Raw genomic sequence first — 26,267 nt, forward strand, 5'->3', positions numbered from 1 at the left:
AGCCTTTCCCCTCGTGACAGATTTGATTCAAACCCCTGCATGGCTCAGAAGGCCCTTGTGCTAAGGAGCAAGGGTTAGGCAGGTCGCAGCCCCTGTGGCAGACAAATGGAAAGGGCCATTGTTGGGCAGGGTCTGTGGTGACATGAGTACCACCTTCTCCTTGCTGTTGGTCAAGGCCATTTGGCACAGCTAGGTGCTCTCCCCTTCTCTCTGCTTTCCTTCCATCATCCCGCTTCTTTTCCTCTCCTGTCTCTCCCGCCCTCCCCATCTCTCCCATCACCGCCTGCCCACGCCATCCTTAGGCTAGTCCCTGAGACCCACAGGCTGCTACAGGCCACCAGGGATAGGCAGCCTGGCTACCTGAGACATATTAGGGAGCTTCCATAACTAGAGAGAGAACCAGAGAGCAAGAGGCAGGGTATCGCGGAATTCTCTTCTCTCGAAACATACCTGAAAGTCATAAGCAGAATAAGGCGGCAAGTGCGGAGGGCTATGGTAATAGGTATTGTAGGAGGCCACTTGAGGACGAGCATAGTAGGCAACAGTTGGATGGGCATTTTCAACAGAACAGTTCAGTGCTGGGAGGGTTGGGTTCTGTAGGAAAAACACACATTAGAAACAACATAAATATTCATCACTCGAAGAAGCGTTAACTAAACTACGGTACATCCATACCACAGAATCCCGTGCAGCTCTTGAGAAAGAATGGTGTGCATCTATGTTTAGTGATGGAGAAGTTGTCCAGGATTTACTGTTAAGTTTAGAAAACAAAAACAGGCCACTAGCAAAACTATGGAGACAATAAAATGATCAGTGGTTGCCAGGGGTTGGGGTTGGGGAGAGGGATGAGGAGATGGAACAGAGGACTTTTATGGATGTGAAATTACTCTGCATGGTACCATAATGATGAATACAGGTCATCACTCATTTGTCCAAACCCATGGAAAATACAACATGAGGCTGAATCCTAAGGTCAACTACAGACTTTGGGTGATTATGATGAGTCAACGGAGGCTCATCGGTTGTAACCAATGCGCCACTCTGGTGGGAGATGCTGATAATGGGGGAGACTCTGCATGTGTGGGGGCAGGGGGTAGGTGGGAAGTCTCTGTACCTTCCTCTCAATCTTGCTATGAACCTGAAACTTCTCTTAAAAAAAAAGTCTTTAAAAAAGGCACCATGTTATATTAACATAGTATAATGACAGTTTATGTAAAAATAGACTCAAAACAATTATATATGTACATCTGTAAATGAGAAGAAACCAATCTGGAAAGATTCACAACAAACTGATAACCGTGGTTGTCTCTGGGGAAGGCACCAGTGTCAGGAAGTGAGTGGGGACTCTTTACTATTATAGAGCCGAAGTTTTTACAACCGATACGTGTTACTTATGTCACCCCCCCACCACCACCACAACTTCTCATTTTGAAAAAGTCAAACCTATAGAGAAGTTGAAATCATTTATTTAGGTGACTTTCTAAAACAAAAAAGAAAAAGCAAAAATTAAGACCCCAAATACAGAACGGCAAACAGACAAGGCTACTGCGCTGGCTGTGAGAAGTGTGATCAGTCACCAAAGGTCTGTAAAAATTGGAAGGATTCTTGCAAGTTCCAGCCTTGCCAAGGAGCTCTCATGCAGACATGAAAGGCATTCATTCCACATCAGCCCTGCAGGCTGGAGGCTAAACCCAAGCACAGGGGCCATGAAAGATCAAGCGGAGTGTATATATCGACACCCCCTTTTGGGGAAAACAAAACAATCCATTTTTATGACATGGTGGTGTGTGTAGCCCTTCAAGGGTTAAAGCTAATGCTGTCTAGACAGTAGCTCTGACTTCTGCAAGGCCAAGACGTGGCTAAAGGAAGTGACCATTGCTCATCAGTTCCCAAGCGGGATTGCTTTGTGCCATGAGTGCCACATGGGTCAAGGTGTGGGGTCAAGTTTTTCTCCCATTGTCCATGCCATTTGTGTGGACAATCGAGAGCTGTCTGCAAAATCAACGAGTCCTGTTTCTGGTACATTATCTCCTCTGCATTAATGGAGAGCTGAAGCTTCCCCTCAAGTGATGAAAATGTGTGGGCAAGCTTTGGCAATGGCACAAACAACCATGCTGGGGTGTTGGCAGAGGAAACTCCCTTACAGCAAGTTTCAACACAGTCTGCTGCTCTCTTCCTTGGAGTGGGTTACTGTTTACATCTCTAGGAGGTTTGAAGAGCTACAAACCTCAGTCATTATGATGCTGCTACAGACACCTACTAGAGCATGTTCCTCAGCTTCCATCACGTCGGGGAGACAGCCGAGATCTTGACCAGTCCGAGGGCTGGCTCGCTTTACAGAGGAAGAGTGCTCAGAAAGGCCCTTCCCTCTGCACCAGGATGCCAAGAAGAAAGGTCATCCCCGAGGAAGTCCCAAAAAGCATGTTCCCTTGACCTTGTGTCAATTTGAAACACACCCTCCAGCTCTTGCGAAACAAAACCAGTTCTTTGATGCAAATAAACTAAGCCTAACAATCATGCAGTGTAGACTCTATCTATAAAAAGTTTTATGTGTGCCCAGAGGCCAGGGGTCCAGGATAATCTTTGAAGATGATTATTATAGAGAAAGGAAGATGGAGGAAGATTGAATAAGCCCAGGAAAGCCACAGAAGAGAAACGTGGAGGAAATGGATGGGGCACCAAGAGAGGTCAAGGGAGTGAAGGGGGTGAAGTGAGGAGCTGGGCAAGGAAGGAGCAAAAGGGATGGCCCCAAACAATGGTCTGGCTGTTTTAAATCTGATTTTACAATACATTTGGGCTCTGTCTAAATTTGTATGTGCATATAGGAACGTGTATGTCTGTACAAATAATTCTGGGGTTCATGGCATGAGGCCATTTTTTTGTCATTTTAGGGCTACTCCTGTGGCTTATGGAAGTTCCTAGGCTAGGGGTCGAATCAGAGCTGCAGCTGCTGGCCTATGCCACAGCCACGGCAATGCCAGACGCAAGCTGTGTCTTCGACCTACACCACAGCTCACGGCAACGCCAGATCCTTAACCCACTGAGCGAGGCCAGGGATCGAACCCACATCCTCATGGATATGCGTCAGATTCGTTATTCCCCCATTTTTGATCAGTGGCATGCTGAGCTCCAGTCAAGTGAAAGGTTACTAGCAGCACAGGAAATGATAAAAGCAATCTGCCTGGACAAAGACCAAGTCTCTTGAGACAATGATTTTGGACTTCGGAAAGAAGGCTGCTTTCATCTCCCCTCCGCTTCACTCTAAACTGGAAATACCAAGTAGGAGAAAATGGCAAGATACTGTCCCTTTTTAAAGATTGACCTCTAATTCTTACATCTTTGGGCAGAAAACACTTTTGGTCATCAAACATTAAAGATCCTTTCACCAAGCCCCTGTGGTCAGGGAACAATGTCCTTTTTCCTTTCAGGTTCCCACAACTCTGGAAATGGTGGCTCCTAGTTGATGGTGGTGAAGGCTGCTGGCTCGCAGCCCTCGGGTCCTGTCCTCTCGCCTCAGGAGGGCCTTTCACCAGCCTGGGTCTTCTACTCAGGGAGAAGCCACCCCACGAGTCGCCAAGCACATCTGGACCTCAGCCGAGGATTTTATGTAGGCCGACCTTGTTGATGTTCCAGAATTTTCTACACCATGTCTCTGTCTTTTAAAAAAAATTTTTTTTGGGCCATGGCGTGTAGTAGATTGACGTGAGACCTCAGTTTCCAGACCAGGGACTGAACCCAGGCCACAGAAAACACCACGTTTCATTTTAATAACATGATATCAGCCATGATTCCTTCTTGGTGCCCCATCTGCTAACTCCTGCTTGTTCTTTCACCTCATGAATCCAGTCTCTGGTCCTCTGCTCCTGGCTTCCGTCTTTTGTTGTCCCCACTGACCCTTGACTGCGCTCCCAGGCTTGGCGTTTGATGGCACTCAGTTCTTCCCTTGCTCTCCTCATCTGCTCTCCAAGAAGCTCCCAAGGGTTGGAAACAACTCACTTCTAATTTTTTCAATTAAAGCCACTAAATGAAGGAGGTCAGAGAAGGTCCGTTAGGGGCAGCTGGGATGGAGCAGAGGTGCCAAGTCTCTGGCATCTGACACAGCTGGACTTGGCTCCCAGCTCTGCTATTTAGCCCTGGGCAGGTCACCTGGCCTCTGTTGGCCTGTTTCGTCATCTGTGAAATGGGACAGTAATACTTACTTCACAAGGTAGGAACACTGGTGGGGAGTGAGGAAAGTAACTGGGCAAAAGCCCTTTAGAGAAAGTAAGGGGGCCGTTAGTGCCACCTCTCAGGAGAGACCATCAACACAAGATCAAAGGTCACAGTGACATGAACAGTCCATATTGTACACTTGAAACATAATAATACTGTACATACTTTAACAGCTAAAAATAAGAGTCCAGAAATAAGCCTATACATCAATGGTCAACTGAGTTTTGGCAAAGGTTCCTGCAGAGCCCCACAGGGCCTACCAAGTGGCCGCCAGCCATCCCGTCTGTGCTTCAAGGCGCTCAGCTGCCCACGTCTGAAAGCTCTCGGGACGATTCAGAGAACCCTGATGCCTCCGTTTGCCAACCCCAACAGGAAGCATCTCCTCCAGCCGGAGCGGCTCAGATTCCACACAAAGCCTCCACTTTCCCCTGCTCCCTGGGGAATGTCTCCCAGGACAAAGGGCATTCTCTTCTCCCAAGAAGCTCCAATCCAGAAAAAGCTTCTCCAAAACGTTCTCACCCTAAAGCTCCCTCGGGCCCCAACTTACAGGGCATCCTTCTCCCTCCAAGGGGCCCACCTACCTTGCCGCTTCTCCCACTGCTCAGCGCTGGGGCCTTCCCTAGGGGGAGGAGGCGCGTGGAGGTGAGAAAGGCTTGTGTGAGACAGGGAGAGAGAAAAAAGAGCTAAGACAGGCCTGGCAGGCGCGGGGAAGGCTCTTCTCCTGACTCAGGGTCACCAGCAGGCACCCTCAGTACCTGCGGTCAGCCAGGGTCTGCTGGGGACTTGCTCCCCAAGCCGCAGCCTTTCTCTTCCTTTCTCCTACTACAGACTTTTCGCTTTCCATCATTCGTCCTCTTGACAGTCCAGGGCCAAACTATAAGGGGCCTTTCAGGTTTCTGTTCCTCAGTGACCCCAAAATGCAACAGAAACAGCCAAGGGCCTAGGGCTTGTCTGCCTCATTTCTGGGGTCAAAGGAAAACCCTTGGGGGGCACTAAAGAATTCCCTAGGCACACATGGGACATTTCTTTAAAGCAGTCACACTCAACTGCGGCCGCACCCACACTATGGAATCACCTGGGGGCCTTTTAAAACATTTTGCGGCCTGGGCTTCAATTTAGACCAATTAAGTCAGCATCTCCAGGGGAGGGGCCCAGGCAGCTGGGCTTTTTAAAGGACCTCAGGTGATTCTGTTCTAATCTGAAACCAGGTTGATAGCCATAGCTGTAAAGCCATTATCTCCTTAGAGATCAAGGTTTATTCAATAAGCAAATAAATGCCTTGAAATGCTTTAAAAGCAAAAGAAGGACCCCACTATTATGGGGGGCCTGCTGGGTGCTGAGTCCTGGGGTGCCTTTGCAGACACACCTGCAAATGTGGAAAAGAGCTGAAAGGGAGCACAGGGCAGGCGGGGGAACTGAGGTTGAGGTTGAGGTTAAGGTTAAGGTTGAGGGTGAGACCCGACAAGCAGCTTAGCCTTGGGCTGGCCCTTCATGAGCACAGAGTCCCCAGGCTCTTTCCAGGGAAACTCCTGGCAGAAATTCCTGGGGAGGGGGAGAGTAGCAATACTCCTACCTGTAGCTCAAAACAGCTTTCCCTCCAGCTCTCCTGAAGTCTGTTAGGGAAAAAACTACCCAAAAAGGTTTCTACTAAAAGTGCATGTCAGGATCGGGGTGAGGGTGGGGGGTAATGAAAGCCTAGGTTGACATAACCAGCCTGAAGCCCACCTGCCCCCTGAATGTGCCTTAGGAACACGGGCAACTCATGTCAACAAGAATCTCTGCAGACAGATGACGTTACCTGACTCCTTCGACTGGAGATGCTTGAGGGCAACTATGGTTTTGTTTTTTGTTTTTTCTTTTGGGGCCGCCCCTTGGTGCATGGAGTTCCCGGGCCAGGGATCAGATCCAAGCTGCAGTTGCCACCTAAGCCGCAGATGCAGCAATGCCAGATCCTTAACCCACTGTGCCAGGGCCGGGGCTCACACCTGCGTCCCAGCGCTCCAGAGATGCCACTGGCCCGTTGCACAAGAGCAGGAACTGCAGAGGGCAGCTACGTTCTTGAAGCCATGGCTTCTGTCCCTCCTTTCAAAACATGGGTCCCCACTGCCCCCAACCGCCTAGCCTCACCCGGGCCCTGACAGGAGGAGGGGGCCTCTGCAGAGTGGGAGTTCCCTTCCTTCCTTACCATGTCCTTAAAGCCCCCCAGGACAGCGGCAGTGATGATGCCCAGGAACAGGCCAACGATGTTGAGGATGGTGGCGGACCAGAGCAGGTGGTAGAGGTGGATGATGTCCTGGCAGCTGCTGACGTCGATGTACTCGTAATAGCCACCGGTGATCTCCACCCGGCTGGATGGGGAGAGGCACACGCCAGTCAGTTCCCAGGGAGCAGGCTGCTCGCTCGCTCGCTCTCGCTCTCACTCTCTCCCAACACCCCCACCCCGCCTGGGCTTTGGCTATCAGGCGGCTCAGCGAGAAAAGACAGGTGGGCAGGTGGGCAGCTGTCGTAAGGGGAAATCTAACCCAGAAGGCACTCAGGGAGCAAGACACTGATCAAGCCACGCTGGGTTGCTATTTATCCAAAAAACCCCTCCCACTTGTTAGCACTGCTAACACTACTCCTAGATGACAATTATTGACACCTGCTGTGTGCCAGCAGGAAGCTAAGCATTTTACGTGTGTGAATTCATTTCATCTGTGCTAATATGGCAGCTACTTGTCAACAGGTGGCTAAGAAAATAAAGCAAAAGTGAAAATTTTAGTTCTTCAGTCCCACCAGCCACATGGGAAGTCCTGGGCAGCTACATTTTTAAGGGCCTTACTAGTGACTGGTTACTGTACTGGACAGAGCAGATTATAGAATATGTCCAGCATCGCAGAAAGTTCTATTGCGCGGTGCTACTAGTCCTTACAATATTCGATGAAGTAGATACCCCCACGTGCCCATTTGACAGATGAAGAAACTGAAGCACACAGAGGTTAGGAGCTTGCTCAAGTCCTAAGTGGTAGAGCTGGGATCCGAATTCAGGCTTCAAGATTTCAGTGTTTTCTCTCTCAAAACAAAACAAAACACAGGAGTTCCCATCGAGGCTCAGCGGAAATGAATCTGACTAGGAACCACGAGGTTGCGGGTTCGATCCCTGGCCTCGCTCAGTGGGTTAAGGATCCGGCGTTGCCGTGAGCTGTGATGTAGGTCAAAGATGGGGCTCAGATCTGGCATTTCTGTGGCTGTGACGTAGGCCAGTAGCTGTAGCTCTGATTCGACCCCTAGCCTGGGAACCTCCATAAGCAGCCCTAAAAACCAAAAAAAAAAAAAAAAAACCACACAAAAAAAAAACCTCCAAGAAACAAAAAAACAATGTCCCAATAAAGAACTAAAGCTGAGCAGTTCCCTTGTGGCACAGAAGGTTAAGGATAGGTCATTGTCACTACAGCGGCCTGGCTCGCTGCTATGGTGCAGGTTTGATGCCTGGCCCGGGAACTTCCGCATGCCATAGGCATGGCCAAAAACTAAACTAAAGCTGAGATCCTGCACAAAACCAGAATATCACCTTCTCAGAGAGGTCTTCCCTGACCACTCTGTCCAAAGATGGCCCCCCTCCACCCAGCCCTATCACTCTATCCCATTCCTTGCTATGAACATGAATTATCTTAGAATTCTTTCAAAACAGCGTTTCTCTAAGGAATTGAAATCAGTGTGGTTACAGGGCAGCCTGCATCAGAATCATCTGTTTGTGTGTCTGTGTACCTGCCTGTGTGCGTTATTTGTGTGTGCTTTTGGGTGTCTCTGTATGTGTGCATGTACCCAGGAATGCAGATTCCTAGGCCCAGCCACAGTCCTACTAAATCTGGCAGAATCTCTTGGGGTGAGACTCTAGAACCTGTGTTCACAAGCTCACTAATATTTGAGACCCACTTTTTTTGTTTCTTGGCAGCACCAGAGGCATGTGGAAGTTCCTGGGCCAGGAACCTGTGCCACAGCAGCAACCAGAATAGCTGCAGTGACAATGCCAGATCCTTAATCTGATGCACCACCAGGGAACTCGTGAGACCCATTGTTTCATTTATTTGGTTTTTTTGGGGGGGCCACACCCACAGCACATGGAATTCCCAGGGTAGGGGTTGAACTGGAGCTGCAGCTGCCAGCCTACACCACAGCCACAGCAATGCCAGATCTGAGCCATGTCTGCAACCTACACGGCAGGTCACAGCAATGCCAGATCCTTAACCCACTGAGGAGGGGCCGGGAATCGAACCTGCATCCTCAAGGATACTCGTCAGGCTTGTAACCTGCTGAGCCACAATGGGAACTCCAAGACCCACTGTTTTAAAGAGTAAGCTTCCATAGCGGGATTTTAGTGGATTTCAGGGTTTTTAGGACACAGCTGGAGACCACTGGGATCGTACACTGAGTGTCTCCTATTAGCTGGCACTGTACTTGGGCTTGGGGATGGGGCAGGGAGGATCCACAGATTACCTATAGCTCAAAAAGACACCGCTGTACAAGGAGTAGCCCCTGAAAAGGGCAGGCCTGTGTGTGAGGGAGTGTGTGGGGTTGTGGGGTTGCAGGGAAGGTCTGAGAATCAGCTTCTGACTTCTCCCCAATTATCTCTGCCCACCTCTTCATACACCGAGGGCGGGCTGGTAGGACATATAGACAGCAGTAAAATATGCAGCCAGACTGCATTTGAACCCTGGCTCTGTCACTCATTTGCTGTCTGACCCCAAGTGACTTTCTCGCTTCCTTTTTTTTTTTTTTTTTTTTTCCCCTTTTAGGGCCGCACCCATAGCATATGAAGTTCCCAGGCTACGGGTTGAATGGGTTGAATCGTAGCTGCAGCTGCTGGCCTACACCACAGCCACAGCAACACGGTATCCTTAACCCACTGAGTGAGGCTAGGGCTCAAACTAGTATCCTCATGGATATTAGTCGGGTTCATTACTGCTGAGCCACAACGGGAACTCTCCTGAGCGACTTTCTTAACCTGTCTGAGCCTGAGGGATTCCATGAGCAAATGCACGAAAGCGCTACTCTAGCACATTAGAAGAGCCCCCACCAAACATATATCGATATTTTTTCCCTTCTAAAAGCCAGCCTCTGGCAACACCATTCAAACTTTTGAATCTTGCTCTTCAAGGCAGTGAAGCTTTAAAGGCACAGACACAACTTGGGGATAGATTTGTAGTTCGTTTAAAAAGATCCAGTAATTGTAGAGAATATATGTTTGGTTTTCGTTTGAGTGGGTTCAGCAGCTACTAAAATGTTTTTTTACTCAGCCATGAAGCAAAAAGACTGTTAATACTTATATCTGGTTCAGGGTTTAGCAAATTAATGTGGTTTGCTTCTATTTGAGATTCATGATTCCATCTGGTTCAGTCTCTGGGCAGAGCTTCCTCTGAAATTCTATCTTTTGTGTTCTCACTGCTCCCACCCTCAAGCCTCCATGACTGCAGGGCCCTCCCGCCAGACTCTACCACAGCCTGATTAAGCTTCCTTAAACATTTTATTTTATTTTATTTTATTTGTCTTTTAGGACCGCACCTGCAGCATATGGAGGTTACCAGACTCGGGGTCAAATTGGAGCTACAGCTGCGGGTCTACACCACAGCCACAGCAACGCAGGATCCGAGCCACGTCTGCGACCTATACCACTGCTCACGGCAACGCCGGATCCTTAACCCACTGAGAGAAGCCAGGGATTGAACCTGCGTCCTCATGGATACTAGTCAGATTCGCCTCCGCTGAGCCACGATGGGAACCCCCCCAAAAAACATTCTAAATTTAAGCCACTCATTACATCAAAACCCTTCCATGGCTCCCCATTACCTTTGGTAAGAAGTGTCCCAATTCCTCAGTGCTGCATAATCTGACTCCAAAATGGAATCGACCCTCCAGCTGGAGTGCTCAAAAGCCCCAAACTGGCCATGCTGGGTACTTATTCCAGACCTTCGTTCCGATTTCTCCCTCTGCATGGAAGGCCCTGCCTCCCGCTCTCTGCCTGTCCTGACCTCCCCACTGTGCAAAGCTTCCACACACACGTCCCTGCTGCCTCTTTCAAGGACTGCGTGCCCATTCATTAGCATTTTCTCTGGACTCCCACAGCCTTGGTCTGCTCGTCTTGGTTTGGCCCTTCGCGTATGTCAATAATTCAGTTACGTATTTAATCCGACGTTTACTGAGAACCTACTCAGTGTTTAGCCCTGTGCAGGGTGCCGAAGCTACAACCAAGGCCAAGGCGGACATGATGGCTCTGTCTTAATCGTAACCTCCCGCGTGCAAGGTCCTCTCTTACACTTCTTTTGTGTGCCCCTCACTGCCTCCTAGCTCACTGGTAGGAATGTTATGGGTCCTCAATAGATACCTGGTGAATGAGTAACTGAGTTCAAAGACTGATCACTGCATTGATCATAAGATGGGTCACCCAATGCGGGCCTTCACCCCCTTGCTCCCAACTGGCTGGCTGTGCCTGGAGAAACAGATAATATCTCTGTGTTTCAGTCCACATTCAGCAAAGTGGGAGGCAACAGATCTTGGATAAGGCTGAAGGGTATCCTTCTGCTCTTAGATAAGGGCCTGGAATCATTCACCAACTCGTGATGGACAGGCAGCAGCAATGGGGAGCCTCTGTGAATCCTTCTCTCGCTGCGTGTATTCTGTGTATCGGTCTAAACCCCCTCCCCCACCTCCCCTGATAAACTGAGTTCCTTAAAAGGGAAATTATATTTTAAGGATACCTCTTCTTTTTCTCTTTTTCTTTGGCCATGCCCATGGCATGTGAAAGTTCCTGGCCAGGGATCGAACCTGTGCCACAGCAGTGACCATACCAGATCCTTAACTGCTAGGCCACCAGGGAACTCCAAGGATACTTTTAGAACAATCCCTGGCACACAGGAGGAGCTCCATAAAAGTTTGGCAAAGGGAGGAATGAATGAAAATGAGCTTTCATCTTTCATTTTATTTATTACCAGCTGCAGCCGTTCACAAACCACTCCCATTTCCTTTAGGTTACACACTGAAAACCAGTGATATTGACTTGACCTCACCAAAGCTCAGCAAAGGACTGAAAGGCAGCTGCCAAGGAGCCATGTCCTAGAGGAAGCCACCTTTCTGCACAAGGCGAAATGGAATCATCTATGTTTGGTATTAAAACCTCACTGCCCCTGACGTCAAAAAAGGTCTGTGGCTATGAGGGGACAGTAGAAATTCTGTTTCCGTAGTGCTGTTCAAATGACTGCCTGATGTTTTTGTTCCCACTTTTTTTCTCTTGGCCTCCTTTCCAGGAAATGGACTAGAGGAGCTGGCAATTGATTAAAAATAGGCTTCGCATGAGGAAAACAAATACGCACTCGGTAAATTAAAGTCTTCGAGCCTCAGCATGCTCTAGCTAGCTCTATTTAGGCCCAGAGTTTGGATCTCCTCTGAGATGGCTGGAAGAAGCCTGGGGTCAAGGAAAATCTTTTCCCTCTATTGTAGGATCATCACCTCCTAAGTCTCGTGGCCTTGGTTTCTGACCCAGTAGGACTGTTTCCTGATGAAAAGCTCACAAAGGGCTTTTCTAGTGGCTTTACCCTAAGAATCAGCGCTACAGACCAGGGCAAGGCTGAGATCGCTGCCTGAGGCTGGTCTCCAGGCATCAGGTGGGTGAACCCCATTTCTAGCTCGAAGGTCTTTAGGGGCAGGGTTCCCGTGAGCCTTCTTAGTCACCTGCCCAATAGTTTATTTTCCCGGGGAAAAGGGTGTCCCTCCCTTGTCAGCAGCTCTTCATTCAAGCCCCATCCTGTGCCGGGGCCTGAGGGTACAGATAAGATTAAGTCATGCTCACTGCCTTTAGGGAGCCAAGAGTTTAGCAGAGCTCCTCATAAAATTCCTTTACAGCCTTGAAGACAATCCTGGCATAACCTGCTTTAAGTAAGTCAGTTACTATGAAGTTCAGATTGACAGGAAGATAAATTGGGCTTGAGCCTCCGTGTAAAAAAAAAATTCACCTAAGGGCTCACTTAAATGAAATTTAAAGTAGGATTTAGTTGATTCAGACCTTTTTCCGAAACACACCTAATTGCAGAGAGAAGGGTGTGCCTGCTAGGAATCCCTCCCTTCCCAGCCCTCTCTCCTCCTGGGGTCTCAGGATATCAGCAACAGGAAAGGAGAAGGGAGAAGGGAGCCAGCTGATGGGGGGTGGGGGGGACTAAGCAGGAGGAAGGGGATGGAAAAGGGGAGGCAAGAGGACCTATTTTACATTCCGTCCATCAGTTTTGGAAGGATGGGCTCAGGAAGTACAATTATAGCTGGCTCTCCATCACCGCTAAGGAGGGAAGTCCTTTACAAGTGTTAGTTATTATTACAACATGAATAATTGAACCTCCCAGATAATCCCCAAACCTCATTTGAGTCTTGAAGTTTCTCTCCCTCCGCTGCCAAACCTTTTAAAGAAATGAGACCGGTGCTAGCGAGGAAAGTGAAAGGGCTCGTGTGAGTCCCCCTTCTCCTCCGCCTCCAATCTGTCAGGTCGCCATCCTCAAACCAGAGAAACTGGCCCCCCAACACTGACGCTGGGGAGCGGGAGTGAGGAGGGGTGCATCCAGCTGACCCTTCTGGATCTAGCTCCATCTAGGCCCCTTCTGCCAACCCCTCCCTTCCCCTCCCCCTCCTGGCCCTCGCCCCCCCAACACACACACCTCCTGCACTGAGGGCTGGAAGGAACTATGTGCGTGGCAGGCATGGGCTGACACACCCCACCTACAGGACTGTTTACTCACGCTCTGCATCACTTGCCCACGCGTTCCTGTCTATTCCACCTTCCAAACTGCTCTTAAAAGTAGCCCTTGCAGAAAAAGGAACCCTCCTACATTGTTGATGGGAATGTACATTGGTGTCGCCACTATGGAGAACAATATGGAAGTGTCTTAGAAAACTTAATATAGAACTACCATTTGATCCCACTCCTAGGCATCATTCTGGAGAAAACCCATAATTTGAAGATACACGCACCCCTATGTTCACTGTAGCACCATTTACAATAGCTAAGATGTGGAAGTAACCTAAATGGCCATTTGCAGCTGAATGGATTAAGAAGATGTGGAAGATAGATGCCATGGAATACTATGCAGCCACAAAAAAGAATGAAATAATACCATCTGCAGCAACATGGATGCAACTAGAGATTCTCATACTAAGTGAAGTTAAGTCAGAAAGAGAAAGATAAACACCATATGATATCACTTATATTTGGAATCTAAAATGTGGCACAAATGAGCCTATCTATAGAACAGAAACAGACTCACGGACATAGAAAACAAACTTATGGTTACCAAAGGGGAAAGGGGGGATGGGGGGTGAATTATAAATTTGAGATTAGGGAGTTCCCGTCATGGCGCAGTGGTTAATGAATCCGACTGGGAACCATGAGGTTGTGGGTTCAGTCCCTGGCCTCGCTCGGTGGATTAAGGATCCGGCGTTGCCGTGAGCTGTGGTGTAGGTTGCAGACGCGGCTCGGATCCCACTTTGCTGTGGCTCTGGCGTAGGCTGGTGGCTACAGCTCCGATTCGACCCCTAGCCTGGGAACCTCCATGTGCCGTGGAAGCGGCCCTAGAAAAGACAAAAAAAAAAAAAGAGAAATTTGAGATTAGCACATATAAACTACTATATATAAAATGGATAAACAACAAGGTCCTACTGTATAGCACAGGGAACTGTAGTCAATATCCTATAATAAACCATAATGGAAAAGAATATGACTATATATATAACTAAATACGAATATATATATAATATATATATAACTGAATCACTTTGCCGTATGCCAGAAACTAACACAACATCGTAAATCAACTATACTTCAATAACATTTTTTTAAAAAGTACTCCTTGGAGTTCCCGTCGTGGCGCAGTGGTTAATGAGTCCGACTAGGAACCATGAGGTTGCGGGTTCGGTCCCTGCCCTTGCTCAGTGGGTTAACAATCCGGCGTTGCCGTGAGCTGTGGTGTAGGTTGCAGACGCGGCTCGGATCCCGCGTTGCTGTGGCTGTGGCGTAGGCCGGTGGCTACAGCTCCGATTAGACCCCTAGCCTGGGAACCTCCATATGCCGCGGGAGCGGCCCAAGAAATGGCAAAAAGACAAAAAAAAAAAAAAAATACTCCTTGATTTCAGTTGCCTCCAAACCAACTTAATCTAGGCTCTATCCCCTTTGGCCTGGACTCTTGCACCGGCCCCCTAGCTGCCTCCAGTCTCTAACCACTAAAATCCACCTTACATGCTATATCCTTCAATGACTCCCAGTTGCTTACAGGGTCAAATCCAAAGGCACACCTATGAGCCCTCCAAGATCTGATCTGTGACTAGAGCTCTGCCCTCACCTTGTATCACCTTGTATAACCACCCCCACGACTGCTGAGAACACCCTCCGGTCCTCCACCCCATTTGGGTTTATTTCCTAATACCCTACTTACCCTTTAAGCCTCTGCTCCCACATCCCCTCCTCCTTGACACTGCCCCACCCCCACCCTGGCAACTTTGACTTTCAGTCATTTGCCCATCAAGAAGGTCCCCAGGACATCCACAAATCCTCACACTTCTCACACTAAACTGCAATCAATGGCTCACATGACTGTCCGCCCTACTAGTCTATGAGCTCCTCAGCAGGAGTCTCTGTATTCCTGGCACCTAAATATGCTTTGAAAGAGAATAAAGGAGGTTTTAAAAATTGAAAGGTAGAGGGCCAGCATAGTTGTGGCAGAACCAGCACCAAGCCTGCTCCTGCCTCAGGGCCTTTGCACTTGCTGTTCCCTTTGCTTGACACAGTCTTTTCCCAAGTATCCACTAGATCCTTGGGTCACCCTCTCACATCATTCCAGTCTCTTCACAAATCGCACCTCCTCAAAGAGGTCTTCCTCCTCTTATCCGATGCAGCACGTCCCCTGCCCACTTTGTCACTATCTACCTACCTCTCCTGTTTCTTTATTTTTCACAGCTTTGATCAACACTTGACATGTTGGTGTGTTTATTGACTGTCTTCCCTAAAAAAAAAAAAAATCTAAGTTCTGTGAGGGCAAAGAATTTTGTCTTGCTTGCTGCTGAATCTCCAGTTTCTGGAACAGCACCAGGCACTGAGAAAGTGCTCAGTGACAATTTGCTGAATGTTGTTGAACTTGGACTTAGAACTGGGTGTGACCTTGACCTCTACAATTTTCAAATTCTGTGTGACCTTGGACTAGCTGTCTGTTTCCTCCGAGCCTCACTCTTATCATCTGTAAAATGGGGATACTAAAGCTCCATATCTCACAGGTAAGGATTAAATGAGATCAGATATTTGCAAGCCCTGAGCATGATGCCTGGCACAGAGAAGGCAGGTAATACGTGTCAGCTGAAACACATGGACAGACCACTGTCTTCTACGTCTCTGACACCTACCACAAGCCCTTCCCCCACCCCAGCCCCCCTTGGGGGCTCGGCACTCACTTGCCACAGTTGTAGAGGTCACAGCAGAAGCAGGTGTTGCCCCGGATGCGAGGTGTGCAGAATCCACGGCTGAGGTGAGGGCAGTTCACCTGAGGACACACAAGAGTGAGGAGATGAGCTGGCGTTGGATGGGAGGCAGGAGCCTCCGGGATTGGAACTGCGCGTTCGTGACTGATGGACACCGTAAGGATGGCTGTGAAATGAACACGCCAATGCGGGGGAGGCGCGGGGCCGGGGAGGGGGCTGGATGAACTTGTGCGGGAGGCAAGTGGCTGTGCGGCTGGGCTCCGGGCCAGCCTTAGCCACAGCCCTCAGTGCCCCATCCCTGAAAGGGTGGAGATGGACAGGAGGAAGGACGGATGGAAGGACAGGCGGAAGAACAAATGGACGGCAGGAAAGAAGGATACAGGGGTGGGGGGAGGGAAATCCAGGTACAGGAGGAAAGGGGACCAGAACGGGAAGGAAGGGAGATGGGCCATCACATGCACTCTGAAGTACAAGAGTACCTCTCGAGCTGCCTGGGTAAGGTTCCTCATAACCCTCGCGGAAGGAGAATTTTTGGTTGAGGAACTTATGACCTTACATAGGAAAAACAGGGTTAGGGGGACCAGGGTGACAAGTGAACCTGCAGAAGTCATTATTAATATGTTTACAGTCACCAAGTTAACCCAAGAAAGCGATCATGACAAAAATCAAGAGAACAGCGATGACGTTTTACACATCTTGAATGTACAAAACAATTTTTAAATTAATTTTCATTCACCATCTCTTTGTGAGCAATTTTCCAGGTTCTCTCCCCGCCCCCACATGGATGCAGTGAAGCACTTGTAAGTTTGTTTCACTGTGTCATGGAGAATATGGATGATAGACGGGCACTTTTTTCTTTTTTGTCTTTTTTTAGAATCACAGTTTTGGCCTAAGGAAGTTCCCAGGCTAGGGGTCAACTCAGAGCTATACCTCTGGCCTACACCACAGCCACAGCAACGCCAGATCCCGGACTCATCTGTGACCTACACCACAGCTCATGTCAACACTGAATCCTTAACCCACGGAGCGAGGCCAGGGACGGAACCCGCATCCTCATGGATACTAGTCAGATTCGTTTCTGCTGCGCCACGACGGGAATGCGCACTTTTTTCTATACTGGGTCCTTCATCCCAAAGCGCATGCCTTTCTGATAAGGTGTTGGCAGACACATTTTTTACTCTTCCCTTCTAACCCAATAATAGTTCGAAAAGTAGCAAATTGGTGTTTGAGGAAGGAAAAGGGGGCAAGTGGATGGCAGAGCCCAAGGAAACCCTTGCCCCGATGCCTTGGGAGCAGGGCCATGGCTTGGGCCTGACTCCGCGGGCACCGCTCACACTGCCTTTTAGGAAGGGTGGCTTCCCCTGAGGGTGCGAAAGGCAGTCACCATTTGACATCCACTCGCTTCCTTTTTCTAACAGTCACAAGTTCACCATGCTTCTAGCTCCTCTGGTGGGGCCGTGGGTTTGCTGACTTTCAGTTTGAGGTCAATAGAGAACCAAGTGGTTGAGGTTCCTAGAAGCACAGGGTAGAGTTCGATGGTAAAGTGCTCTCTGGGTTGGGGAGGTGAGCGCAAATGAAAGCTCTCCAAAAGGGGCCTGGAGCTGAGGCCACCCACTGCCCCGAGTTCTGTGTGAGGCGACAAGGGACCCAAGGAGCACTGTGCAGGGCAGGAGGGACACACCCTCATGTGTCCTCTCCAGCATTAGCCAACTGGCCTCCTAGGGGTGTCATGAGAGGGGCCAGGCTGACAGTCGAGACCTCCCCAGAACCTGAAAGGAGACCAGGCTTTTCAGTGACCCTCATTTGGCTTCCTGACCCCTCCTGCGTGTGGGACTCGGGCTCTGCCTCCCCGCTCCAGGCCTGCTGCTTGGTGGGGCTCTTGGTTTTCTTCCAGCTGGACATGGAGTCCAGGCAGCTGAACCATCACCCACAGAGCTGGGGGAGGGGCCTGCCCTGTGGCCTCTGCACTCTCATCTGTCCCTCTTGGGATCAAGCCACACACGGAGAGGCCGCCTGCCGGGGTCAGAGGGGCAGCCTGTGGCCATATAACAAAGTAAATCTGATTAGCACTCACGAGGCTCTAACCTATGACCAGGGCCCCATTAACACTGTTCTCTGTCCCACTGAACAAGTAAAGATACCTCGGCCTCTGCCTGGGAGAAGGAGTAAAAGAAAAGGGGTTCTAAGCAGAGCAGGTGACTTTCCCCAAAGGTAAGATGTGCAGCTTCATTCTGGCTCTTACCTCCTCAGCTTCCTTCTGGGATGTCTTGGGGACATAGTGGCACCGGTTAGCATAGAGTGGTTTCAGGTCCTGGATAGGGAAATACCAAACCAGAGAGGTTTTGGCTTTGGTGATAAAGCAACAAGTGCTCTGATTGGTAATAAAAGATTTAAACACACACACACAGACACACAGACACACACACACAGCAGGCAGTGGGTTGGGTTAAATTTCTGAAAGCTGCCCATCTAGGGAGCCTGAGAATGTGAGGATCAGATAAAAATGTTCTAATAACTGTTTTCTATTGGGCCATTTTGTTAATGAGAAATTAGGAAATTGATTGAGAAATGGGTTTCTTGAAATTTCCGCTCTGGTTTTTATTTCTGGTCTTTGTCTCTTTGCAAAGAGTCCCCAGAGAACAAGAGTCAAAACTTCCCGTTATGCAACATCACACCCCCAAATGGAGGAAGGCCAGCTCCAACAATGAGGTCTCATTATTACCTGGGGACAGGACCAGGGCTGGTTGACGTGTACTCCCTACTGTCCCTGCCACAGCTTTTCCAGAAGGAAGAGCTCAGGAAGCAGGCTCCAGGGGGGATGGGCCTCTGAGCCTGCTGTATATTTTAACTCAACTGAACGATGAGCCATTTGCACTCAACTACACAGATTACCTGAGTTCCCAAAATACTGCTAAAGCCCAGAAAACTAACAGGAGGTAGGGGGCTTTGGCCCAAAGCAGGTTAGCACAGGACAAGCGCTTTATGCAAACTGATCTTCGGGGTTTGGCCACCTGTTGCCCCCCTTCTCCCCGCCCCACTTCTCCCCCCGTTGCCAATAATCCTTGGTGGCTCTTTTTTCCCACACGTGTGGTTGAGAATCTCCTGTACCTGACACCCAGGTGTCTCCTGCCTCCCAGCCTGCCGCCCCATCAAGGACCTAGGACCTTCCATCAGCTGCTCCTACATGACTGCTCCATGCTCTGAAAGCACATCACCCTGAGGGCCTAGCCCAGAGTCAGGCTAGAAAGGAATGAGGGTTCTCCTATTCACACCTGGCAGGATGTATTCTCTGTGCTTGGGCAATGGCACAGGTCATCATTATCCCGCAGAAGGGGAGGCATGATGTGCTGGTGGTTGCCTTCTTGACCGCTTGGTCCTGCAGAGAGCACTCAGCCACCACCTGCCTTAAATGAAGACAGCTGCACTGTGCTGCCTCGGGCAACTCTTCTGCACTTTGACCATGAGGGAGGAACAAGCCCATGCGATGGGGAGCTAAGAAAAGGCCACTCCGCTGGGGTGCAGCAGCCTTGTACATCTGGAGGCCTATCATCTCCGGAGCAAGGGGAGGACCATGAGACTGCTTTCTGGCGCGTGTGGGTGTGTCTGTGCCAGGGCCTCTCGGAGCACATTCACACCCATTATTTCACACTGTCCTCATGCTAAGCCTGAGGCAACCAGGTTGCTAGCACATCCCTGCGGAAGAGGAAAAACCGTAGCACAAGAAGGTGAAGTGACTTTCCCAGCTAGCTAATGGGTATAGTAGGGGACAGGAGAGGAAGGAAATAGGAGACGCGAGGGAAAAGGAAAAAGAGACATTTAGAGGGGTATGTCACAAGGTAGGTCCTGAGGGAGTTCCCTGGTTTCACCACTGTGGCTAGGATTATTCAATCACTGGTCTGAAACTGAGATCCCACATCAAGACCGTGCATGCCACAGCCAAAGACGGAGGGGGAGGGGGAAGGTTTTGAGGGGAAGCTCATATGCCCCCAAACCAAAGGACAGGGCACCATGATGTTACAGGTTGTTCCTCAAAAACAGGCAAGGTTGCCTCTATCCCACCAAGTGGCGCCAGTCCCCAAGTGCGCCTTTCATTTAAACTGGCCAACAGATATCAGCATGGATTAATAGAACCTCCTTCCTCGAGACTGCCTGGTGTCAGTGAGAACTAGTAGATGGCTTAGGATAGGTACAGTGTAGGCAGAAAGGTCTTCTCAAAGACTCCCCCAGACTTCCCCCCAACCCCTGAATCACACGCTCTACTGCAGGTCACTAATAGCAGGAAGTACAGAGGGCTTGGGGTCTGAAGCTAGAAGAAACTTCCAGGAAATATAATCTGGATTTTTTTTCTCCCATTGCTTTTGACTGAGCACAGTGATCACAGAGTTTCACAGTCAGGGAAATGCAAATCAAAACCACAATGAGAAACCACTTCGTACCTACTAGGATGGCTAGAATTAAAAAGGCAGATAATAACGGGAGTTGGCAAGGATGTGGAGAGGTTGGCACACTCACACACTTCCAGTGCAAATGTAAAATGATGCAGCCACTTTGGAAAATTGGCAGTTCATCCAAAGGTTAAATATAGCTACCATATGACCGGTACTTCCAATCATAGGTATATGCACAAAGAAAATGTAAACATATGTCCACATAGAAAGTGGTACACGAATGTCAATAGCATTATTCATAAAAGCCAAAAGGTGGAAACAACCCAAATGTCCATCGACTGGTGGGCAGATAACCAAAATGTGGCATATCCATGTAATGGAATATTATTAGGCCATAAAAAGAAAGGAAGCACTGATACCATGCTACAGTATGGATGAATGTGGAAAACATCACACTAAGTGAAAGAAGTTAAACTGTAAAATGGGGAATAGGGAGGTGATAGCTAAAGCACTGGGTTGTTTGGGGGATGAAGAAAATCTTCTAAAATGATGTGGGGATAGTTTGCATATAACTATGAATGTACTAAAACACACTGAATTGTATACTTCAGATGGGTAAATTGTATGGGATTATATCTCAATAAACCTGTTTTTTTAATTAAAGTATAGTTGATTTCCAGTATTGTGCCAATTTCTGCCATACGGCATAATGAATAAAGCTGTTTTTGTTTTGTTTTGTTTTGTTCTTTTTAAGAAAAAGAATCAGAGGTGGGAGGAGGCGGGGAAAACAGGAAGCCATTTTAGGCTCAGGATGCCATCAAAATCTACTGCAGGCTTCTTTGACCACTAGGCCTCTGTTGCCATGGAGACTGCCTCAGAGTGACGTGTGCTTGTCAAATGGGAATAATAATGCCTGCCCTACATATCTCACAGGATTGCTGTGCGTCTCAAATGAGATAATAGATGTCAAGGCACACTGAAACCCTAGATTCACTGCACAAAACAAGTAATTATTGCTATTAAGATGGCTCCTGTTGAAACAAAATAGCCTACATACTATGACTGACTGCAAGCATCTTACAAAATACGTATATACTCAGAAGATAATATGTAAAAATGGTAAGAATTGCTATGTTAACGGTGGTACGCTCGGGGCTGTTACAAGTTCCTGTTGTGTCATTTGCCTTTTTAAGAAGAAAAAGATGAAGAAAAAGATGGCCTCTCTCAGCTAAAATCAATAGGGAGGGGTCTCATACAGGGGCCGACACATTCCTGGCCCCCAAAGAAAACTGGTCCAGAGGCCTCTCTCTCCTACCCCATACTTCCCCCCCTGGCCAGAAATTCTCTCTCAAGATGCCAGCACTGACTATACAAATTCCACTAATCTTAACAAATGAGGGACTGACTCTTATGTCTGGGAGGAGGGGCCACAAACAAGTTGGAATTGAAATAATAATGTTGCGAATTATCCTTCCCCAGATCCACCGCAGGACACTCCCTCAGGATGACCCGCACTGTTAGCCAACAACTGAAAGGGAATCAAATATCTTTGATCCACAGAATATGCCAATAATACAAGTTTGCTCTGATTCAACTGCTTTGAAAACACAGAATTCCAACTAGTTCATTAGACATTTTGATGTTCGATGTTGGTGCAGTGGGGGTGGGGGTGAGTATTTGAGTTTGTCGCGGGCTCGAGAAGTTGATGGGGCTGCCCTGGATTTGCGTCTGTGGGTCAGATCAGGGCTCTGTTATGACTTCCTTGGGACTTCTGCCTTTTGTAAACCCCCGCCTCCATTTAAAAATATTGAAAATGATATTTTATTTTAAGGATAGCTTATGACGGCAGTGGCATAAACACAAATTCCTATTGTGTGTGAAAACTTTTTTTTCCAGCCTAAAAAGTTCACCTTCTGATTTGAGAAGAAATTCTCATATTTTTCTGGGACCCTTGAAAGTCCATGGGTCCTAGGCCCGATGTCTCTTGAGCCCAATGGAGAAGGCAGCCCTGGGTCACATGTCTGGAATGGTACAAGACAGACAGCACTGACAGAGGGGCGAGTCCCCCTGGGAAGGACAGGGATCCCAGGCCTCGCCAGAGAAGGAGCACAGGTATGGGTTTCAGGAGTGAAACCACCTTTCCCAAGGCACAGCTTCTCCAGGGTAGGAAGCATCTGGTACCTTAACTCTACAGCCGGGCTCAGATTGGAGGCCTCTAGCTCTGGGGACCCCAATCACAACACCCCTCTCCAACCACTGTTGCAGAGACAGTGAAGTTCAGGTGTCCTAGAAAAGGTGTCTGTCCTCATGGCCTGCTCTTGCCGCTGTGGAAGGGGAGAAAGGTCAGCTACTGCCACCTTGGAGGCTCTTGGGAAGTCACGTGGCTTCCTGCTCTTTCCTGACCTCCTCCCTCTCAGCATCACTTCCAGGCCAGTCCCCTGGCCCCGATGCACTTGTCTTTGACTTTTCCACATCTCGCCCACATGTCAAAGGCTTAGCTCCAGCCCGCCTACTACCAGGAAGCCTGCCCTGATCTCAATTCTAAGATGAAACACTGTGGCAGGTAGAGTTTATACCTGCAGCTTAGAGCCAGCGGTCTAGCGCCCATGTGTGTCCAGGGATGTCCTCATCTCGATGTCATCTCCTGGAGGCAGAGGAGTCCGGTCTTCTCCCCCTTCTGTGACCCTCAGAGCCCTCAGCACACACCCAGTGCACACACACTATGGACAAAGACTCTTGGTACTGCACATGCACTTTAACTCTGGGCTAAAAATACTCACAATGTGTCTGGCAGCAAAGACCCCGTCGACTATCGCACAACAGAAGGCTGCAATCACACCAAAGCTGATAAAGACGATGGAAGCCACCAGCTGTGGGGAGGACAAAGCAGAGGTGTCTGTTAGCCTTCCACTCTCGCTGCTTCTTGAGGCGAGGCGGTCCCCAAGAGACCCCGCAAGGACACCCTTTTCAGTCACTGGGGGATGAGTGGGAGCAGGGGGAGGAGGATGCGGACGAAGGGCCCCTGAAGCACTTGTGACATTTTCAGGGCAAACTAAGAGATTCACTCCATGAGTCTGTGGGCACCACATGAAAAGGATGCTGAGGAATTAAGACTGCGTGGCTCCTCCATTCTCAGACTCAGAAAAAAGTTGGCCCTTTTGACATCATGTAGTCCAACTCCCTATTTGATTTATTATGGAACTGGAGAGGGGAAGTGATGTGCCCAGCATCACCAGCCAGTATATGGAAGAGCTTGTGTCTGCCGGCTCCGCATGCAGTGTTCCTCTCCCCACCCCCTGACCCCATGATAGGCACTGAAGAAGATGGGGCTGATGCTGAGGCCCCACACAACCCCACCTGCCCTGCTTCACTGCTCAACTCATTATGGCTTAGATGTCAAAGGCATTTTACAAGGGTTGACATCTCTGAAACTGATTGACTCTGTGCGGTATACATGAAAAATTTTGGAGTTCCCATCATGACTCAGTGGAAACGAATCTGACGAGCATCCATGAGGATGCAGGTTCGATCCCTGGCCCTGCTCAGTGGGTTAAGGATCCAGCGTTGCCGTGAGCTGTGGTGTAGGTTGCAGACATGGCTCGGATCCCATGATGCTGTGGCTGTGGCGTAGGCCAGAGCTGCAGCTCCGAGTACACCTCTAGCCTGGGAACCTCCATATGCTGTGTGAAGCAGCCCTAGAAAAGGGGAAAAAAAAAAAAGAAAGAAAGAACAAAAAGAAAAGAAAAGCAAAACTTCAAGTACGGAAAATGTTTGCTGGAACCAGACTGTTCTATTCTCTGATCATGTTAGATAACAGAAATTTTCCTAGTAATGTCTTTCATCACAATCCAGTGTGGGGATAGGTGTTTCAAGGTGTTTCCAGGGACAGGGGGCAGTCCTGCTGGAGCCCACCATCTGCCCTTACTGACCCTCAAAACAGCCTCGTTGGGGTGTTGGGGGAAAGGGGAGGGAACAGCATGGCATTAATACCATGTTCTCCAGGGAGGAGGAGGAAATCAAAGTCAAGGCCACCCCAAGGTTCTCCTGTCTCAATAGGCTAGGAGCAAACACTGATCTCCTTTGGGAGTTGTTCAGAAACTTTGCCCCATAAATCTCACTTCACAGCACTGCAGAGAATTGGTAAATAATGGATGAACAATGTCATGAAATTGGCATTATTAGCTATGCTATGATCGGCTCTACAATTAGAACTCCCCTGTTAATCTGAATAATTTAAACTCAAAGTGCAAACACCACTGGCAGCAGGAGAGCCCAGGTGAAATGGAAGAAGGGAACTATCAGAACCCCCCTGAGGGCAATTCCCCACATGGCTGGGGGAGAACATATGGTTAGAGTTCTCTGTCCCTGGAGCTATTACAATATCTGATTAAACTTGCTGTTAAATAGACCCCATTATCAGAGTCTAGATGCCATAGAGACTTGTACAGGGGGAGCCTAATCAGTCCACCATCTGACCACTCACCAGGCATCGTGATTTACAAGCCTATAAAACTGCAATACGCTGCCATACGCTTGCAATTCGGTCTGTACTTCCGTCTCTTGCCCTCTAGGAAGTCTTCTCAGGCTGAAGCAGGAAAATACAACAGCTTGCCCTTGTGGGCCCCCATTAGGGCACAGAACTTTGTAAGTCTGACCTCCCGCTATATGCTTCCCCTCCCCCTGGACCTTACCACATACTTAGCTTTGAACTATGGGTGATGGAAATACTTAAGGTTGGCTTCGTAATTTTATTTTGGCTTCCTCTGCCCCCAATATATTGTTTATTAAAGGCCCCCAGATTGGAATTTCCTAAAAGGAAGGAACCCTCTGCAAAAACTTCCCCAAAGATTATGCATCAGAGAGGAACATGTGAGAATTGTCAGGAAGCCAGGGCTGTGGCAGTGGAAACTGGAGAAGCAAAGGGGGTGTAGGAAGGGACAATGACCTGACCAGATAGGCTGGCACACTCCTTTGGGGATGAGAAGCAAAGTGAAGGGCAAGATGCAGATTTGCCTATCCCTGTGGCTTAAGGAGGCGAGCTGGGCCACTGAGGCAGCATCAGGCAAGGTGAGATCAAGCCGCACATGACAGGGTCACTTTAAACAAGTTCCCTGGAGGCTTAGAAGAAAAGTCAAAGTAACTTTTTCTTAGAGGCCCCATTTGGGCCACTGTAAGGAATGTGTTACTTATCTATAGAAATATTGAACTTTTTCGGATGATGAATTTGACTCCGCAGCGATGAAAACTTACCATCTGCCGTTTGTTCTCTACGAGGTTTGATCCGATGATTCCGAGGAATGATCCAAAGCCGAGCTGCAAAGCAACAAGGCATACATAGCATGTGGGAAGACAGCCAGCCTGAGTGTGTGATTAGTCCCGCTCCGGGACCCCATTCCGGATAACAAAATACCTGGGGTATAGCTGCTGAAACTTTGCAGCTGCTACTCACACAAATACAAAGTATGAACAAGGAAAGTATTTCTCCCACAATTTGACAATTTTTCCCTGGAGATATGAATCACACCTAAAAAGAAAGGCATGTGCCCAAAAGCTAAAATTAAAAGTCAGCCATAGCTTTTCAGAGACTGCTTACTTCAATTTCAATATCTATCACGTAGCATGTGACTAGTGAGTCAGTATGAGACAGATAATGGTGAAAAGCACGCATTATATTCTGATCTTTATCTTTCATTTGCAAAGAGACCTTCTACCCTGATGCACGAATTACAAAATAAAGGTCTGAAATAGCAATTTTTGATGCACCTGGCACACTAATCAAACCCAGGAAGTATTTTAGAAATCAGCAAGTAAGCACCTTAACTTAGACTTACCGGGCCCCCCCCCCCACCCCCGCCCCGCAAAAGAACTATTTTTTGGAAAGCCTGTATTTGTGGTTGACCCACTGCAATTTACATTAGCACTTATTCACCTCTTCTTCTATCTCTGCTTCATTTATGGACAGAAAGCATTCATTAAAGGGTGAACAGAAATGGCAGTGTAAAACCCTGAAAAACAATTTCCCTGTCTAAGTGGCTGGGATGCTGGCTCCGCGCAGCAGATCCCACTTTCCTCTCAGTTCTGCCATTAGTGGATTGAGTCTGACGCTCGCAGCTGAAAACGACCACTAACCGAGGGCTGTTGACAGGTATGAAAGTGGAACAAGTAAAAAGTGGTGGGAAGGGACCA

General features: G+C 48.7%; 1 protein-coding gene across 1 annotated transcript in view; it reads right to left on the bottom strand.

The window, feature by feature from the left end:
- The window catches only part of TMEM255A (transmembrane protein 255A), a 51,261-nt gene that overhangs the window by 9,738 nt on the left and 15,256 nt on the right, over positions 1-26,267 (bottom strand). Inside the window, exons 3-8 of the mRNA XM_047764847.1 lie at positions 25,332-25,394; positions 22,862-22,951; positions 17,936-18,004; positions 15,667-15,755; positions 6,398-6,560; positions 451-594 (exon numbers count right to left, since the gene is read on the bottom strand). Coding sequence (XP_047620803.1) covers positions 451-594; positions 6,398-6,560; positions 15,667-15,755; positions 17,936-18,004; positions 22,862-22,951; positions 25,332-25,394 — 618 coding nt within the window. The remainder of the gene's footprint in view (positions 1-450; positions 595-6,397; positions 6,561-15,666; positions 15,756-17,935; positions 18,005-22,861; positions 22,952-25,331; positions 25,395-26,267) is intronic.

This window comes from Phacochoerus africanus, chromosome X, assembly GCF_016906955.1.
Source record: "Phacochoerus africanus isolate WHEZ1 chromosome X, ROS_Pafr_v1, whole genome shotgun sequence".
Lineage (NCBI taxonomy): Eukaryota > Metazoa > Chordata > Mammalia > Artiodactyla > Suidae > Phacochoerus > Phacochoerus africanus.